This window comes from Pteropus medius, unplaced genomic scaffold (genome assembly GCF_902729225.1).
Source record: "Pteropus medius unplaced genomic scaffold, Ma_sr-lr_union100, whole genome shotgun sequence".
NCBI classification, from domain to species: domain Eukaryota; kingdom Metazoa; phylum Chordata; class Mammalia; order Chiroptera; family Pteropodidae; genus Pteropus; species Pteropus medius.
Genome location: NW_024354499.1, coordinates 4,710,718 through 4,729,934, shown reverse-complemented (window position 1 = coordinate 4,729,934; position 19,217 = coordinate 4,710,718). Strand labels below are relative to the sequence as shown.

Below are 19,217 nucleotides of genomic sequence, written 5' to 3'. Positions count from 1 at the left end.
CCTGCTATGAGTTACCATTTCTATAAGGATGTTAGATCTATAGCCACGTGAATGGTGAATGGACCAAAGACAAATCATAAAGCAATCTTAGAGGAAAGTACTGATTCAGAACGAGCTCCCATTGTTCAAAATAGAGCAATTGGGAAAATGAAACTATACAAAACAAAATATGAGATCTGGAAAAACATACTAAATAAAATGGGACAAGGAACATCATCCTAAAAATTCAAAGGAAAAGTGATTCTAAAAATAGTTTTGTACAAGAAACAAAAAGAAATTTTAGAAAATTGTTTGGTATAAAGAAGGCATAATCTTTATGAAACAGGAACAAAATTCTTTAAAAGAATAAACGAAGGTAGAAAAACAACAGGATGAAATAAATAGGAATAATTATAATGATAATTGCAACAGAAGGTAAAGTGTAACTATAATAATAAAGTCAAAAGAAAATAGTGATGAATATTTTATGCATACTTTTAATCATTTAGTCAAACAAATGTATATTGAATGCCATTTATGTGCCAGGCATTGTTCTAGGGAATGAGAACACGACAAGAAACAAGACAAACAAAAAACTTGTTCTCATGGAGCTTGCATCCAAATGAAAGGAAACAGATACACAAAAAAACACAATATAATGTCAGATAGAGATGTGTGCTATGCAAAGAATTAAAAGAGGGCTATGTGTTAGGTAAGACTGTCCATTTTAAATTGAGCAGTAGAAAAATCTCTAAGTAGTCGACATTTAATTTTAAGTTGTATTTTAATTACAAGTTATATATTTCCTAATTGTTGGTGTCACTTGGAGTTTTTGTGTTAGGTCTTTTTATACTTTCATAATAGAGATACTCCTTAGATTATCTCATTTTCTCCTAGTCTTCAGTTACCATCTATCTGCTAATGATTCTGAAATCCATTATTGTTAGCCTAGCTTTTTCTACATGTCTAATACAGAGGTCATTATCATCAGTCCCCCCAAATACAGTCAATTTTGTTATTTTTGGTAGTGATGTTCTGTTCGGTAACGTCACTGTAGACACTGAATTAATGAATACTGAGCCATTGTTCCCAGGAGAAATACAGGGTTAAGTTCCTATGAGCTTCTGATCACATTTTCATCAGCCAATCAATTCATAACCTTGTTTTATGTATGTTTCTCTTTAAGGACACATTATTCAGTAGGTATTATTGACTCATTAATGCTGCATTCACAACCAACAACCTTATAACTCCTGCTTGAACAAGCTTATCTAAAACATATGTTTTCTCCATAAGGCACATCTTGCCTTCTTGAGCTTAGGAATGCTCGACAACACTTTAGTACTATTTTGCGGGGCCATTTAAAATAGAAAATCACCAACAAGAAGTACAAAAATGGAAGACATGAAAAAGTACATGAAAAGGTGCTCGACATCACTAATCATCAGGGAAATGCAAATCAAACCCACAATGAGACTCACACATGTTAGATGGCTGTTATCAAACGACAAGAAATAACAAGTGTTAGCAAGGTTGTGGAAAAAAGGGAAACTTTGTGTGCTGTTAGTGGAAATGTTAGTGGAAATGGAAATTGGTGCAGCCACTACGGAGAATAGTGTGGAGCTTCCTCAATAAATTAAAAATAGAATTTCCATATGATTCAGCAATTCCACTTCTGAGTATTAATCTGAAGAAAATGAAGTCACTAATGTGAAAAGATAAATGCACCCCATGTTCATTGCAGCATTATTTACAATGGCAAAGATAGGGAAATAACCTAAGCATCCATTGATGAATGAACGGATAAAGAAAATTTGGTATATATACACAATGGAATATTATTCAGCCATAAAAAGGAAACCTTGCTTTTTGCAGCAACATAGATGGAACTTGAGGGTATTATGCTAAGTGAAATGAGTCAGACAGATGAAGACAAATACTGTATAATCTCACTTATGTGGAATCTAAAAAAACAAACAAAAATATCAACTGAACTCACAGATATAAAGAACAGATTGGTTGTTGCCAGAAACAGGATTGGGGAATGGGAAAGTAGGTGAAAGTGGTCAAAAGGTTAAAAAGATTATAAAATCTATAAGCTATTGAGATGTAATGTATAACATGGTAACTATAATTAAGAACACTGTACATATATTTGAAAGCTGCTAAGAGAGTAGATCTTAAAAGTTCTCATCACAAAAGAAAACATTTTTGATTGTGTGTGGTGATGGATGTTAACTAGACTCATTATGATGATCATTTCACAACATATACAAATATTGAATCATTATGTTATGCACCTGAAACTAATATATGTCAATTATATGTCGATTTAAAAAAAAGAAGCACAAAAATGCAAAAAGTGTGGCACTAGATAGACTTGAAAAGGATAATTGTTTATAGTATGTGAACTGAAATAAGAAGGCAGAGCGTTCCCTTTTTTGACCTCAGCTAGGAAGATGTGCATCCAGGAAACTCAAATTTCCACCAGTCTGTACACCTTCATAAATGACTATGAGAGAGCCACACATATTGATTTTGAGGTTACAAGTAAATTTTAGCAAGTAGACAAATTTGCTAATATGAAATCTATGAATAATATTTGACTATCTATTCCTTATGTTTCATCTCTTATTAAATAACACCACCTTCAAACCAGTTACCCAGATTAGAAACCTCACATCAGCCTTCTTTCCTTCCTGTCTTTTACCACTCATATCCAATCAATCATTGGCTTGCACCTCCTAAATATATGTCAGATTCTGACTGATGTTTTTTGTATCTAATTTTCCCTTTCTTCATTCTACTCAACTACAGCTTCCAAGTGTCTAAAACTCTTATTGTCTTTAGAGTTGAAGGCCAAGTATCTTAACATAATTTACAAAGCCTTCCAGCCTTATCTCTTGTTATCCCTCTCCCTTATATCTCGAAGTTCCAGCCATGAAAAACTTCTTTCAGTTCATGGGAAGTGTGATGCCTTTTTTCTTTGAGCCCCACCCCTGTGTCTCTATGAGGAACATCTTTTCCCTCTTTACCTGGCTTATTTTTCTGACTGATTCTTCAATTATGAGTTTGTCATTTTTTTCCTGGGACGCTTTCTCTGACATTCCTCATACCCACTACACACACACACACACACACACACACACACACACACACACACACACACCCCATACGCACCTCATACACACCCATATACCACTACAATCCATAGGATTCTATAGTTTATTTTAATATAATTGCTTGTTTAATTGCTAGTCTTCCAGTGTAGACTCTAACTGTAGATTCAGTGAGGACAGGGACTATTCATAGTGTCTATCACATGGTAATAAGCACTTTAAATATATTAAGTGACTTGTTTTTCTCTGATAGTGTGTGTATTAATTAATTATTACAAAGACTTTGGAGCGCTGTAATACTAATGACAAAATGAAAAAAATTTTCATTTATCTGCTTTTTGTTTTCTGTTTATATCTTCAAAAGAGTTGTTTTTTTTTTTAAAACATATTAGTGATTAAAAGAGTTTGAGGCAGAGGTGGCAAACTGTACAGTTCATCTATTGACCGATTTGTAAATAGGCAGGCATTTCATCAATTACTCAGCTGAACTGGTCACACATCTGCTTCTCAAATTCCACCTGTAAGCATTGAGTTGACAAAATTGGCAGAGGAAATAGAATAATCAGAGGTGAATTTATTTAGTAGTCACTAGGGAAAATCTAACTTATTTTTGTAAATGGGGAAGCCAGATCTGTTAGATAAATTTATCTTTTCTTATGTTTTTAGTCTATTGAATGAATATTTGAAAGGCAAAACTGTATCTACTTTAGAATTAAGTAGAGATTCATGATTTAGTTTTTAAATAACATTTCATCTTGTATATTTTCTATCATTTATAATAAATAATTAAATTAGTATATTGTGGTCTTAATTAGAGAGAAGGCTTTTCCTAAATTCTCAGCTAAGTGTATTTTGGCTCCAAAGCATGTTGAATATGTAACATCACACCAGAATAATAAAGGGCCTTTAGGACTGTTAACCTTAAAATGAAAAGCCCTTTAGTGTGTACAGAATGTAATTGACATTTAATAATACCACTACCCTGTGAAATGGTGACAAGTAGGGAATAACTACCAAACCAACAGGCAGTTTCCACTTCTTATTTTTTAAATAGAATCATTTGCTACCTCATTAACTTAGGGACTAAGAAAGCCTTGAAATAGTTGTCTTAATGTTTGATTTCATTTTATAGCCAGGAAAACTCAGGTGTGTATAGTTATAATCACTTTAACATTTTAAAACCTTTGTTTTTTAAGTTACACCAGGGGTCAACAAACGGTGACTCACGGGCCAAATCCAGCCTGCTGCTTGTTTGTGTATGACTTGTGAACCAAAAATGGTTTCTATTTTTAAATAGTTGGTAAAAATCGAAAGAAAAACAATATTTCATGACAGGTGAAAATTATATGAAATTCTAATTTGAAATTTCTACAAATAAGATTTTATTGGAACAGCCATACTCATTCACTTTTTGTCTATGGCCACGTTTGCACAACAGCAGAGCTAAGTAGTTGCAACAAAGACTGTATGGCTAACTAAGCCTAAAAATCTTTACTACCCTGCCCTGTACAGAAAACGTTTGACAACTCCTCAGCTGCACTATTGAGTTTGCGTGATTTAGTACCTTAAATCAACTTTCCCAGTTCAAAGAAGTCATTGGATAAAATTCTTTAGACTGAACTAGATATTGCAGGGAGTTTATACTTTCTTACATGGGCAGGGAATCTACTTTCATCATCAATTTTATCTTATTTAATTTGTAAATAAGCACTTTCATAATGGTTATTTATCACTTCTAAAAGCTTTGTAAAAAAATTTAAAAAATAAAAGCTTTGCAACTGTTCTGAAAACTTTGATTTAAAAATCTTCATAGCAACTATGTGTGGTTGTCATCTCTACAAATGAGAAAACCACAGCACCTCTCTTTGTGAAAGTTAAATAATTAAATAGTGTAAGTTAAATTTGAAAGGGAAGTTATATAGTAGTCATATGAGTTTTAGAACTAGTAAGGGCCAGACCCACAATTTGAATGAAATCATCTCGTTCCCAAATCAGTGGTGTTAACCACTGTGCAGTGCTGTCTCTCCCTTTCCACCCTTGTTTATTCAGAGAAGTCTTCAATTGAGAGTAGAATTTCGTAATGAAAGAATCATATTTTAAAATCTTTGAGCTTATATTAGTTTTCTTGGGCTGCTATAACAAAGTACCACAGGCTGGGTAGCTTTAAACAACATAAATTTGTTCTGTCACAGTTCTGGAGGCTGGAAATCCAAAAATCAAGGTGCCAGATGCCATTCTACCTCTCGCATTCTGGGTAGAATCCTTGTGTTTTCCCAGCTTCTGGTGGTGCTGTCAATCTTTGATGTCCCTTGGTTTTCTGCTGCACTACTCTAATCTCTGCTGTGTCACCACATGGTGTTCCTTTGTATCTCTATCTTTGTGTCTTTTCTACTCTTCTTTTAAAGACATCAGTTATATTGAATGAAGGACCACCCTACTCTAGTATGACTGCATCTTCATTTAACTAATTACATCTACAATGACCCTATTTCTAAATAAGGTCATATTGAGAGACCCCCAGGAAGGACATGAATTTTGAGAGGACACTATTCAACCCAGTTTCAGAGCTCATGAGCCAGCTCTTGTTCACTAGAGCTCCCTTCAGTTTAAACCCAGAAACCTAAATGAAAACTGGAAACTGCATAAGAATTTCCAGTGCTTTGTTTCTTTCTTTCTCTCTCTCTCTTTTTTTTTTTTTTTTGGTGTTAGTCCTGTGCTAGATTATACATTCTATCTGGAAAGACTGATTTACTGTTTTCAGTTCCTACTTTTTTCCTGTCTCTCTTTGGCCCATTGCTTATGATTTATTTTTATTCTGGACATTTTTTCTCCTGAAATGATCTGTGAAGTTCTTTAAGGAACATTTTCTCAACTGTTGTTATACCCTATGAGAACGTTGGTTTGTTCTCATTCTTGTGAATTTGTGATGGTTGATTCAGAAACCAGCTCTGGTGTGTCAGAGGTTGAATTCTGGTAGTTTCCTCTTAAGAATTTTTTGTAGTCATCCCTGTGGGATTTCTAAGTAAGATGCAATAAATGGTGATAGTTATTTTTACTTTTTCTATGACTTTCATTGTTAAAATAGCAAATTTTGAGAAATGTGTGGCTGCCTCAGTTCCAGATCTGGGAGCATCTCTTTTCCCATGAAATATTAGAGTAATCGGTCCAATTGTGTCAGACTTTCGTTTATTTTACAGGGTGCCCGGGAAACATTTGAGAACTACTACCGAAAACAGAGGCGAAAACAGGCCCGTTTGGTGCTCCAGCCTCCATCTAACATGGTAGGATCACCGCCTTCCCTTTTCTCACTTTTGTCACTATTCTTCCCTAGTATCTTTTAATTATTTTGCATATGTGTTTTAGATATTTTTTACTGTCAGTACCAGACCACTTTTGTTAAATGTAACTCATAGTAAGAAAATAGCAACTCTGACACCCATTGATTGGTGTGTGTCGGGCATTGTTTTAAGTACTAGATATGTATTGTCTCATTTCGTCCTCACTGTAACCCTATAAGGTAGTTACTATTATTATATTTACCATATAGTCTTGAGAACTGAGTCTTAAGAAATTAAATAACTGATACTAACTCTCTTAATATATCAAAACCGAAACAATAACTTTTTTCTTCTTTGCTTTGTTACAGCATGAAACTTTAGATGGCTACAGGAAATATTTTAATCAAATTGTAGGGTAGGTATGTGTATGTGTGTGTATTTAAATTTATACACTTTTAATACATAGATTTTTGAGACTTGGAAAAATAAATCAAGTTTTCATTGGGAAATTCATTTTCTTTTTTAATTCTTTAGACGAGATTTAGTTTTGACTTTCTGATGATTTTGAAGACATGTCTTACTGATTTCATTATTATTATTGGAAAGTACTTTTTGTGGATAAAGGGAGAAAAACATGGAATTATAATCTTATTATATTTGATGTTCTGTTTATCCATTCTTGATAAGAGGGAACCAAATAATCAACAAAAGTTAGCAAACTTTTTCTAAAAAGGCAAGATAGTAAAGTATTTTAGGCTTAGGAGGCCATAAGGTTTTTTGTTACAACTGTTCAGCTCAGTTGTTACAGTGCAAGAGCAGCTAGAGACAATATGTAAATGAGTGAATGGCTATATTTTATAAAAGAATGTTTATAAAAACATGCAGTGGGCCAGATTTGTCCCATGGGCTATAGAGTTTGCCACCATCATCTAGAGTATCTGTACTAGTATGGAATTGCAGGTCCCAGATAAACACCCCAAATACGGGCATCTTATTCTAACTGCAAAATAATGACGTTGTAGTTAAAAGAAAGGGAAGTAAATTGGATTGTTCCATGATTTTTCTTTCTTTTTTTTCAGATTAAGATTATTTTAATATAATTGATAGTTTTAATTAAAATATGTAATAAATATTCCCTATTTAAAGAATTGTTTAATTAATATAAACATTTAGGCAGGATAGCTGACAATACATTTTAAATTCATAAGAATAAAAAAATCACAACTGAATGTTAAAAAATAAGTGTGCATTTTTTTTAACCTTTGTAAGACATCTTTTCAACACTTGAATGAAGAAGTCTATATAACGATAAGGGGAATTATTTCGATATTTCGTGTATTGGGTTCTTAAAAAAATGTGTATTTTAGCTTTCATTGTCTCTTTAAAATCGATCAGTTTTTAAAAATGTATTAATGACCTGATGTCTTTAATATAGTGAAATTAGCCTCCTTTACCTCTAAACATTTTCCTTCCTTTTAAATTGCTGTATAACAAGGTTAACATTTAACAGAAATGTAACTCTAATTTCTGTAAAAGTTGTTAAGAGTATATCATGATCAGGGGCATAATTCTAAGTCCAAGAAATCCGATTTCATTTATGAAACTGAATAGCTTTTTTTAAGAAAAAAATGGCTGTTAGAATTTGATGGCAGCTCTTAATGTTTGTCAAACCCTGGATATAGTATTCAAACTGTAAGTTCTTATAGCTGTGCTTTCTTTTCTTCTCAATCTTAGCTTTTTTGTGGTTGAAGATCATATTTTACATACGACCCAGGGCTTAGTAAATAGAGCCTACATCGATGAACTATGGGAAATGGCACTTTCAAAAACCATCGCAGCACTCCGTACCCACTCGGTATGTAAGAAGCCCAAGAGAAGTTCTTATTTCGAGCTTATTATCTATTTACTATTCATTGTTTTAGTGCTTTAATGTAATCATGTGTATCATATGAAATCACCCATTTGGAGCTATGTTCTTCAAAGACATATGGAAGTAGCCATTTCAAATTGCTGTTTTCTAACACTGAGCCCACTCTTGTGGATGCTCTTTGCAAAAGAAAACAGTAGCTAACATTTATTCATTGCTCACTATGGTCTCGAGCATTGTTATGTATACCTCGTATATATTTCATCCTCACGGTATCCCTATAAAGTAGGTATTATTATATTTACCTTATAGTCTAGGGAACTTAACTTTAGAGAGGTTAAGTAACCAGTCTACTATTACTCAGTAAATAGTGGAGCTTGGATTTAAACCCAGACATTATGACTTCAGAGCCCATGTTCTTAGCCACTACTGCATATTGTCTGCTATAACGCCTGTTGACACCGGTTTGGAGTTTATAGTTTACATTTTGAAAAAAATGTTTACAACATATCAGTAAGTTAACCTAATTATGAATTCCTCTGATCTATTGATATATTTTATCAGATTTGCATTTTGAAAAGATATTCTGGGTAAATTATGGATGAGTGGTGAGAATGGATGTGGGAAGAACAATTAATAGGGTAGTCTAGTATTCTATGTAAGAGATGATGACAGTTGGACCAAGGGATGATAGTAATTATGAAGAGATGTGGATGAATTAGAGAAACTTTTAGGAAATAAGATTAGTTGTACTTTCTGATCAGATATAAGAAATAAGGGTAAAAGAAGTGTCAAGGCAATGCCTAGGTTTATGCTTTCCTTACTTGGATGATGGTGTTGGTTTCGATGGTTTGGAGTAGGGCGTTCATGAGTTGCATTTGGATATGATTACTTTGAGATGCCTTTGTGCCATCCAAGTAGCAAAGCCTAGGAGATTTGTTATTATTTAAGTTGAAACCGAAGAGGATATGCCATTATTGAATGTATTGCAAATATTTTTTGCCTTTTGTTTTTGGTTATAGTTTGGAGTGGGGGTAGGGTAAGTTGTAGGAATGTGCCATTTACAAAAAACTCATTTGATAAGCTTTTAAAAAACTTTTTTTAGCTATTATAAAATTTGCAGTGAATATTTTTATAAAAATATCCCTGCACAATTGCTTACACTTAGGATAAATACTTAGATGTAAAATTAGTGAGTTAAAAGATCTGTATATTTCTTAGGCTCTGGATGCATATTGCTCATTTGCTCTACAAAAATATAGAACCATTTAGCACTCTAAGTATCATCTGTTAGAATTTCTATTTTCTTATTTCTTTTACTACACGGAAGGTTGTCTGTAAAAAGAAAAATCATTCCCAGCCTAATATGTCAGAAATTAAATCTTATTTTAATGTTCTTTGGTTAGTACTGACATTGAAAATCTCTTCACATGTGTTTTAGTTATTTGTGCATCTTCTTAGAATATCCTATTCATCAGCATTGCCTTGTATTTTAATAGGCGTTTTATATTTTATTATTTACTAGCAAAACATAGGTGTTAGCCTTTAATCTGAATGTTAATCTCTAGTCTGACATGTAGGTTGTAAATATTTTTTCTTAGTTTCATGTGTCTCTAACTTTGTTTTGCTTTTCCATGGCTTTACAGAAGTTTAAATTTTTTTTGTGTAAATTTGTTGATGTATTTAACTTTATAATTTATATTTCTTATTCCAAAGAATATGTAATTATTTTTTTATATTTGATTTTAGTATTTCTATAGTTTCTTTTTTACATATAAATTACAAACATAAAAAGTTTATTTTAGTATAGGGTATGACGTTCGGCTCTGTCTTTTAATTATTTTTAAAATGATTCATCAGTTGCAATAACATTCTTGTGATAATCTATTGTTTTATTCAGTTTGGATTGCCATCACAGAATACCATAGACTAGGTGGTTTAAACAACAAATTCATTTTCTCACAGTTCTAGAGGCTGGTAGGCTGAAGTCAGGGTACCAGCATGATTGGTTTCAAGTGAGGACTGTCTTCCTGGTTTGCAAATGGCTTCGTTTTTGTCATGTCCTCACATGGCCTTTCCTCAGGTGTATTTTAGTGTCTCCTCATTCTTTTATAAGAACACCAATCCCATTAGATGATTACCTTATTACTGTTATTACCTCATTTGATCTTAATTAACCGTCTAACTCCAAATATAGCCACACTGGGGGTTAGGGTTTCATCATATGGATTTTTGGGGACACAGCATTCAGTCCATAACATCTGTTCTTCCTCAACATATTTTGAAGGCCACCTTTATCTTGTAATAATATGTTATATAAATACTAAACTCTGTTTCTAGGCTCTATGACCCACCTCCCTTTTCTTTCTTCTCTGTATGTCTTGAGCCAATATAACATTGTTTTGATTATTACATCTGATATAGTATGGTTTAATTTCTTATAGGATGTGTATATCCTCTGAAATCCTTTGAAAAATATGCTATTTATATTATTATTTTTCCAGATTAATTTGAGAATCACTTTGTCACATCCCTTCTACCTCTTATCCCCTGACACCAAAATTGAACTATAGTTGTACTATGTAGTAAATCTGTAAATTTAATTCGAGATAATTGACATATTTCAATATCTGGTATTTTTTTTTTAACCAGGAATATATGTATTTTTTTCACTTATTTCCTTTCATGTCTTTTGGAAAAATATTTTATATGCTCCCCATCTAAGTTCTATTTTTGGTTCTTCATTTTTTTTTGTTTTTTTTTCAGGTAATATTTTGAGGAAGATTTTTTTCCCCCCTAATCATATATATTAACTAGTATTGCTCTCATTCTATAGAAGTCCTTGATTTTGTTTATCTTATGTCTTCCATTTCATTGATTTTACCAGTTTCTTTTCTGGAATAAGCTGTTTTCTTTTTAGAAAACTTAGATTTCTTCTAAGCAATCTCTTTTATGTAAAGCAGTAGTTCTTAACTTTTTGTGTGTGACTGATACATTTGAGACTATGACAAATCTATAGGACACTCTCAGCAGGAAAATGTACTCTCTTTATCATGCAGTTGCATTTGATGTGATTAGGAGCAGGACACTTTCCAAGTGTGATAATTAAAGTGTAAATGTATGGAGAAAATGAATCTTAACGAAGTTACTCCTTGTAGATTGACTGTATGTTTCTTTGAATTGAAGAATAAATGAAAATGCCTGCTCCACCTCCCCCAATAGTTCAGCATCAATCTGCAGAGGAAGAAAGTAGATTAGTGGTTGCATAGGGCTGGGAGTTAGGTAGAAAAAGTAAGAAGGTGACTTAAAGGGCACAGGGTTTCTTTTTGAGGTGGAGAAAATATTCTAAAATTGATTGTGGTTATGTTTGTTTGTATCTGCGAATATACAAAAATACTAAAAACAATTAATTATGTACTTTAAATGGGTGACTTGTATGGTATGAGAATTGTATCTCAAGAGAACTATTAAAATATAACTTAGCATCACCCACATTTACTCACTGAACCATTTTATCCATTATGAGACAGAGTACTTGATGCTACAGATGCTAATTCTATTTCATGATACTGTTTATTATGTTATATTACCCAGCAAGCAAAGCAAAATAAGAACAACCCAAACATCAAAACAAATTTCAGAAACAAACTCTGTATCTGCGTGATTATTTTATTTGTCAAAAATTCAAATATTTTTCAAACTTTCTATATCCCTATTTCAAACTACTCTTTACTTTTTCTGATCGAATTGATTATTTGTCATTTCATAAATTGGAAATATTTTGGAAGATAATATTTCAGATGTTAATGTGTGTAGTAGTCTCATGCTGATTTCAAAACTAAATGAACATCTTATACAATCCATCTCACTTAAAATTCAAATTTAGCAATATCTTAAAGAATAACATGCTAATACATCATATCAGGAATGGTTCAATGTTAGATCCGCTAATATAATTGCTAAAATGATTGTTAATAGTATGATAAACAGATCATTTAACAATAATGAAAAGGTATTTTTAAGATTCAAAATTATGGAACAAAGTAATTCTGTGTAGCCAGAAAAACTCATGTTTTATAGATATTAAAAATTATACATTTTTATTATTTGGTAGAGAAGAGTGTGCATTGTGATAATGGTTTTATACACACCCACATTCAAATCCATCCCCTGTCACACACATATTTTGTTTTTTTGAATCAAAGGGTATACTAAGCATATATGTCTTCCAGATCTCCTCACCAGATTCTTATTGAAATAATATGGGGGAAAAACAAACTAAAAAGAGAAACTCTGCAAAGTACTGTCAAAGGCTAGAAGTTTTGAAAAATTTTTTTGAACTTGGAAAACAGATGGAATTAGAATAATGACAACCCAAGAAATAATTATATTAAATGTAGTAGGGGTGGTTATTGTCAAAGTAGGAGACATTCTTCCAAGTGGAATATAGGAACACTCAAAATTCAGAGTCAACAAATATAATGATCAAGAATGGGCCTACTAAGAGAAATCATGAGGGAAACTATTTAGAGTTCTGCTTTCCAAAATCCTTAGCCAGCCAGCTGCTTACCCAGTTCCTTTGGCCAGCCTTACCATCTACATAAAGACAGTAGCATGATTAGCGAAGTTCTGTAGTACAGCTTTTTGAAGAAAGTGATTCATCTGTTCCACCCATGTATAAAGAGCCTGTAGTCAGATTTTTGGGAAACCAACTTAAAACTGCAGAGGATGAAACCCATACCAGTTATTCATACTAATCAACCTAGTCCTTAATTCTAAAACATGAACAAACAGCCAAGAGTCTTAAAATATTTGAGGAAAACCTATTACACCAAATAGAAGACAACAATAAACAAAGAGAATAGCTAGCTATTCTTTAGCCAATACAAATAATTCATGGTCTAGGAGAAACATTTACAAAGTAGTAATCATTTCTCATTTTGGGAATATAGGAGGCTAGGTTATTCATACTAACCATTCAGCTGGAAATAACTAAAAATGCTACTTTATGTATGTGTATATATGTATTTATGTAATATAAGATGTTCTTTAAGAGCACTTAGTAAGGATATTAGGGAATTGCCAGGCCAAACCCAAAGGAAATTTGAGAGTCCAAACAGATAGGCAAAACACTTAAGCTGCCTTTGCCTTGAGGTCACTTGTTAGTCCAGACAATTTGAACTTAGATTTTGACAGCCTATTGGGCCTGCCCAAGATGGAGAGTCTAAAATGGTACCCTACCCACAGTAAGCTAGAAAGGACTATTCTTTTCAGGTTAATAGAAAAAGCAGTTAAAATTCTTCCCTCAAAGAAATCTCCCATGCCTAGGGAGTTTTATCCTCAGTTCCTATCTTACATAAACTCTCAGAGAATTGAAAAGAGGAAACATGAACGAACTCCTTTTATGAAGTATGTATAATCTTGATATTATGAAACCAGATGAGGATAGTATAAGAACTTATGAACTCATAAATATAGATCAGGCTCATTCATTAATATAGATCAGAAATCCTAAACAAAATACTAGAAAACCAAACCCAGCAATTTACAAACAACATTAACATATTGAATTTATAGTAACAATGCAAACTTGTTTCAATATTATAGTCTGTTAATGTAATTTAATGCATTAATAGATTAAAAGACAAAAATTATAAAATTCAGTAGATAAAGAAAAGCATTTAATTAAACATACCATAAATTCATGGTAAAATCTCTCAGTAAATTAGAATCATAAGTGAATTTTATTAATCTGATAAAAGTCATCCTCAAAAACTTGTAACAAATATATTTAATTACCATTGCGCCTATTTTTTATTGTACTTGAAGTTGTATCTGTTTTGTAAAATAAATAAATAAACCTTTGAAAGGAGGAAATAAAACTAATTTTTGCACATGATATATGTTGGTACACTGAAAGTAAAAAGGAATTTATGGAAAATTACTACAATTAATAGAAGAGGTTAGCAGGTTTCCTAGTACAAAATTATTACACAGAATCAATTCTCTTTATACATATATCTTATACATATGTTAAAAGCCATAGACTATAAAACACAAAAAGTGAACTCTAATATAAACTATGGACTTTAATTAACAATAATGTGTCACTGTTGGCTCATCAATTGTAGCAAATGTACCACGCTAATGTAAGACATTATAATAGGGGAAAGGGAGCTAGAGTATATTCGTATAGGGGTGTATGGGAACTCTTTGTACTTTCCGCCCAATTTATCTATAAATGCAAAATTGCTCTAACAAAGTCTATTAAGTTAAAACATACAAAGAAACAAAAAACTAAGGCAAGACATGGAAATTATCATAAAAGGCATGATATTATTTCCCTGAGTGGGGAGGAAAGCAGTTGTGATTAGTACCTCTGGGAACTTCTGGCATGTTGGTGCTGTTCAGTTTTGTTTGCCTGGTAAAATTGTACATATAGGTCTTATTTTTTTCTCTGTATACACTATAGTCACAATTTAAAAAATGTAGCAAGAAGGGAAAGGAAGGAAGCAAGCCAAAGAATGGTGGAAATCAAAGGTAAACATTGCTTTCACTGAAATTTATGATTACCATGGTTATTGATGAAATTTAATTTAAAAATTAAACAGATAAAACTGCATATCATTCTGTGATCAAGAAGATAAAGTCAAATATATATCCGAAAATATAGCACAAAGACACAGAGAGATAATATGAAAGGGAAGTTAAGAAACATGGATAATTCATGGAGAGTTTTGGTTGTATCTAATAGAGATTAAGAAAAGGACAGTCACAAAGGTAGCGACTTCAGTAATTAAAGAAATGGAAGAAGGAAAATTCTTTGTGAAGAAAGACTAGATTATTAAAGTTGAAAGGATGCATTTTGTATCAAGCTGGGTAAATAACAGCAGACAATTTTCTCACATCCGAAATTTTATATTTTAGTTTAAGGGCAAAAGAAAGGCATTTTTAAACATATCAGGATTCAAAGTTTATGCTACACCTATCCTTTCTTATTGGTGTTCTACAAAAAAATTGAAAAAGAAATCCAAAATATAAGATGGGGTAGGATTAAATAAAATGTGTTAAAAAAAAAAAAGAGAGAGAGTAAAACTCATAGATAAATCTAAATAACTGATTATTTATTTGAAAAGTTTAATGCTACTAAGAATCCCTACAAAGGAAAAGCTTAATGTTTAAAAGTTTTTAAAATATAAATTCCAGATTACTTCAAATAAACAGTGGACAGGAAGTATATAACATTAATAATCGCTATAAGATAATTTAAAAGTATTTAGCCAATGAAAAACATGAAAGGAAACAAAGCAAAGAAGAAATCATTGTAAATAGAAAACTTGAAATGGCTGGCTGTTATAGGTCCAGATAGTCAGTAATCATGGGAAATGTCAAAGAGTTAGAAAGTTTTATAGTTTGGTTACTAAGAGATATTTATACATTAAGGTTACCTAAAAGAGATTTAAAATAAAGAGAAGAAATAGCATAATTCTACAAGGCAGATAGAATTGAAGTCGAAGACCATTAAATGAGAGAAGAAAGGAACATTTTATATTGATAATAGTTTTAACCCACCAAAAAGATAATAGCCTATTTACAGGGGACAAAGCAAGCACCGATATATATAAAGACAAAAAGTGGTTAGTAATAAGAGAAACTGACAAACCATTGAGGAAGAATTTAACACACTTCTTTCAGGAACTGAGATATCAAATAGAGAGTAAGTAACCAAACTCTAAGAGAATTTGAATATCAAAATCACAGAACTTTTAAAATAGTGGCATATATATCCTTGTATCCTGCCCACAGAATCTTATCTTCCATGTCATTTCAGTTTTCAAATATGTTATGATATTATAAGTGAACTTTATTTAAAATTTTTATTTTCCTCTATATTTATGTTTATTTTCTCTTTTGTATTCCATGTATTGGTTAGTTTTGTTTTCTTTTTGTTATTTAATCAGACTTGCCAAAAATTTGTCTATTTTATTAATATTATTTTTAACTTGAGCTTTTGGTTTAATTGATCAAATCTTTCATGGCATCTTTCTCATTAATTTCTGCTTTTAATTTTATCAATTTGTTCTCTCATTTATGATTTATTTTGGCCTTTGTGGCCTAGCTTAATGAGTTTGTGCTTATTTTGTTTATTTTCCTTTTGTTTTTCTAAGGTTTACATAGAAGAAATAAATTTATTTTGAAAATGGCTTTAGCCACATTTCATAGGTTTTGAAGTATTTCATTGTTGTTTATTTAAAAATAATCTTCAGTGTCCATTTGATTTATTCTTTAACTGAAGAGTTATTTAGAAGTGTATTTTTAAATTGCCAAGTGTTAAAAATGTAGATCCTGGCTTACTAGAGTTTCTACTTAGCTCTTCCCTGGCCAAATCTGGTGTTACCTTAAACCAAGAAAGGGTTGGACCCTTTCTAGAGGATGTTCACCAGGTGAAGCATTAAACAAATAAGTCAAAATTTAGTTTTATTTCTAATAATTAAGATGTTTTCCTAATTGTCTTATTTTCCCTTTAGTCTTACTGCTCTGATCCAAACCTCGTATTGGATTTGAAGAACCTCATTGTGCTTTTTGCTGATACACTTCAGGTTTGTGACTTTCATTTATACATACCTACCTAGATTAGTATTTCATCAGATCTAAATCTTTTCAATGTGGACCTAAGATTGAATAAGTACCTTTTAGTTTTTAGTTGTGTGTGTTTGTTTGTTTGTTTTTTTTTTGCCTAGAGCTAGATTTTTTTTATCTCTTTATAGCATTTCCATATCATCACCTTGACTATTTATGTTCGCATAAATAGTTCCCATCCCCTTTTTTTTCTCCGTAGAGCAAATCAATTAATTGAACCAGCCATTACTTTAGTTTTTCAAAATGTCCTTAATTCAGATATACTGCCTGAGTGACTTTAGAGTTTCTTAACTGCCATCTTGAATAATTATTGACTTGAACCACATATTACATCAGTAGAACAGCATTGGAACAGTGGGTGAGTTTGGTAGCATTGTGAAATTCTTCGCCTACACCTTATGGTTGCTAAGCATGACAGGAGGAGTCGTAGAGAGAGCTTAGCTGACGTTGTATCCTGTATATATTTATTTAAATTTTCATCTTTTTTTTCTGACTGGCTTAAATATTTTGGAATGTGTCTTTTTAATTCTTGAGTACTAGATACTGAGTGAGAATGAAAGATTCTTAGCATGATTTCATTTAAATTGTTGACCAAAGAACACAAATATTTTCAGTGCCTAATCACTTATGTTGCTAAAAAAGGCAACCTTATATAATGAAGCTATTTTCTTATTTTGTTTCAGGTTTATGGTTTTCCTGTAAATCAGCTTTTTGATATGCTGTTAGAAATCAGAGATCAATATAGTGAAACTCTGCTAAAGAAGTGGGCAAGTATTTTCAGGTAAGAAGTTATCTGTAGTCCTCTGTGTATGTGTGCACACACACACTCATTTGCATGAACATGTTGTACAACATGTGTTTATGTATAAGTTTTTTCAGATGTAATGAGCAACATGTATACATGGCTTGTATTTTCTAGCTGTGATCCAGGTTATGATTGATTAATTCAAGTGAATTACAGTGATATCCCAAATAATGTTCCCCAGATATCCAATCTCATTGTGTTAGTATTTACCATGTGGGAGTCCCCGAATCCCATTGTGGCTTTTTTTAAATTCCTTTGAATAAATGTCAAATACCTTGGTTTATATTATCCATTATCATCCTGTATTTTCTTATTCAATTTTTTGTTTTCTCTTTGAGGAACATGCCTAGTCTACGACTCATTCATATTTTAGTAACTTTTGAGCCCTTTTAAATAATTTAGTTTCTTTGAAACCTATTTCGAAGACTTCACTTATGTGATTCCTCATCTTCTCCACCCACAGAGAAGAGTCCTATTACAATCCAATATTTGAAGTATATTATTTAAATAATTAACGTAACATGGATACAACAATAAGAAAGTTATTCTGTTATATCTCCCACTTACAAATGTCTCCTTGGACTGTTTTCCTGGCATACACCCCATGTCATGAGTTTCTTCACCTTTTGAACCATTATTCATTTACTTAAAGTGATCTTCCTGCTTACTTCAAGACCCCTTCCCTAGATCAGCTTACCCTGTTTTCAAATTTTTATAGCTTTAAGATCTTACATTGCCCCTTTAAGCTTACTCTTCACAATTTATGAACATATCTCTGATATTCACATAATGAAACTCATTTATATATTAATATAAACATTTGTATTTTTAAAAACCAGATTTATCTAATGATAGAATTGTATTTGATGGAGAATTATCTATATAGGAGCCTTGAAAATTAATAGTATAATATAATCATGGTCTTAAGAGCGTCTGTTCTTCAGTAAATTTTTGTTTTGATTTTAGTAGTATCTCTGCTTTTATAGAACCCCAGTCTAGTTAAGGAGTCAGAACCTAACGGATGAAAAAAAAATTATCCTTAATATAGAGTAGTCGATGAAGTAAATGAATGTAATTTGTTATAGAAGTTACTTTTTCTCATCTGTCAATTTTGAAAGTTAGAAAAGAAGATCTAGTATAGGATTAAAGAACATATTCAGATATATATTATTTAAAAACATACAAAAAACCCAAATAAAACCTCTTTGCCTTTTCCAGAGCACACATTCTTTTATTGTTTACTTCTTAGTCGCCTTAAGGCTTCAACATGTTGCCTTAAACTTTTCTGTCTCATCTGTAAATCTCAAATGCTGTGAGATCATGTTTATAATTGCATTCCATTTGTTTCAGAATGTAGTTTTCTTTGTCTTCTTTTAAAGACATTCTTATCTGAAGCCAAATAGCTATATTCTAGAAGGAATAGACTTCTATTTTGGGTTGTGGAATATATACAACCATTGGTGTTCACTTGAAAATTTCTTGTGATCACTACAGTGATTAACCCTTCCTTCTTTCCTCCTTTCCTCCAT

General features: G+C 31.9%; 1 protein-coding gene across 1 annotated transcript in view; it reads left to right on the top strand.

Moving 5' to 3' along the window:
- EXOC6B (exocyst complex component 6B) overlaps positions 1–19,217 on the top strand; it is a 517,527-nt gene that overhangs the window by 245,472 nt on the left and 252,838 nt on the right. Inside the window, exons 9-13 of the mRNA XM_039852508.1 lie at positions 6,296–6,379; positions 6,745–6,791; positions 8,111–8,231; positions 16,772–16,843; positions 17,567–17,664. Of these exons, the coding sequence (XP_039708442.1) occupies positions 6,296–6,379; positions 6,745–6,791; positions 8,111–8,231; positions 16,772–16,843; positions 17,567–17,664 (422 nt within the window). The remainder of the gene's footprint in view (positions 1–6,295; positions 6,380–6,744; positions 6,792–8,110; positions 8,232–16,771; positions 16,844–17,566; positions 17,665–19,217) is intronic.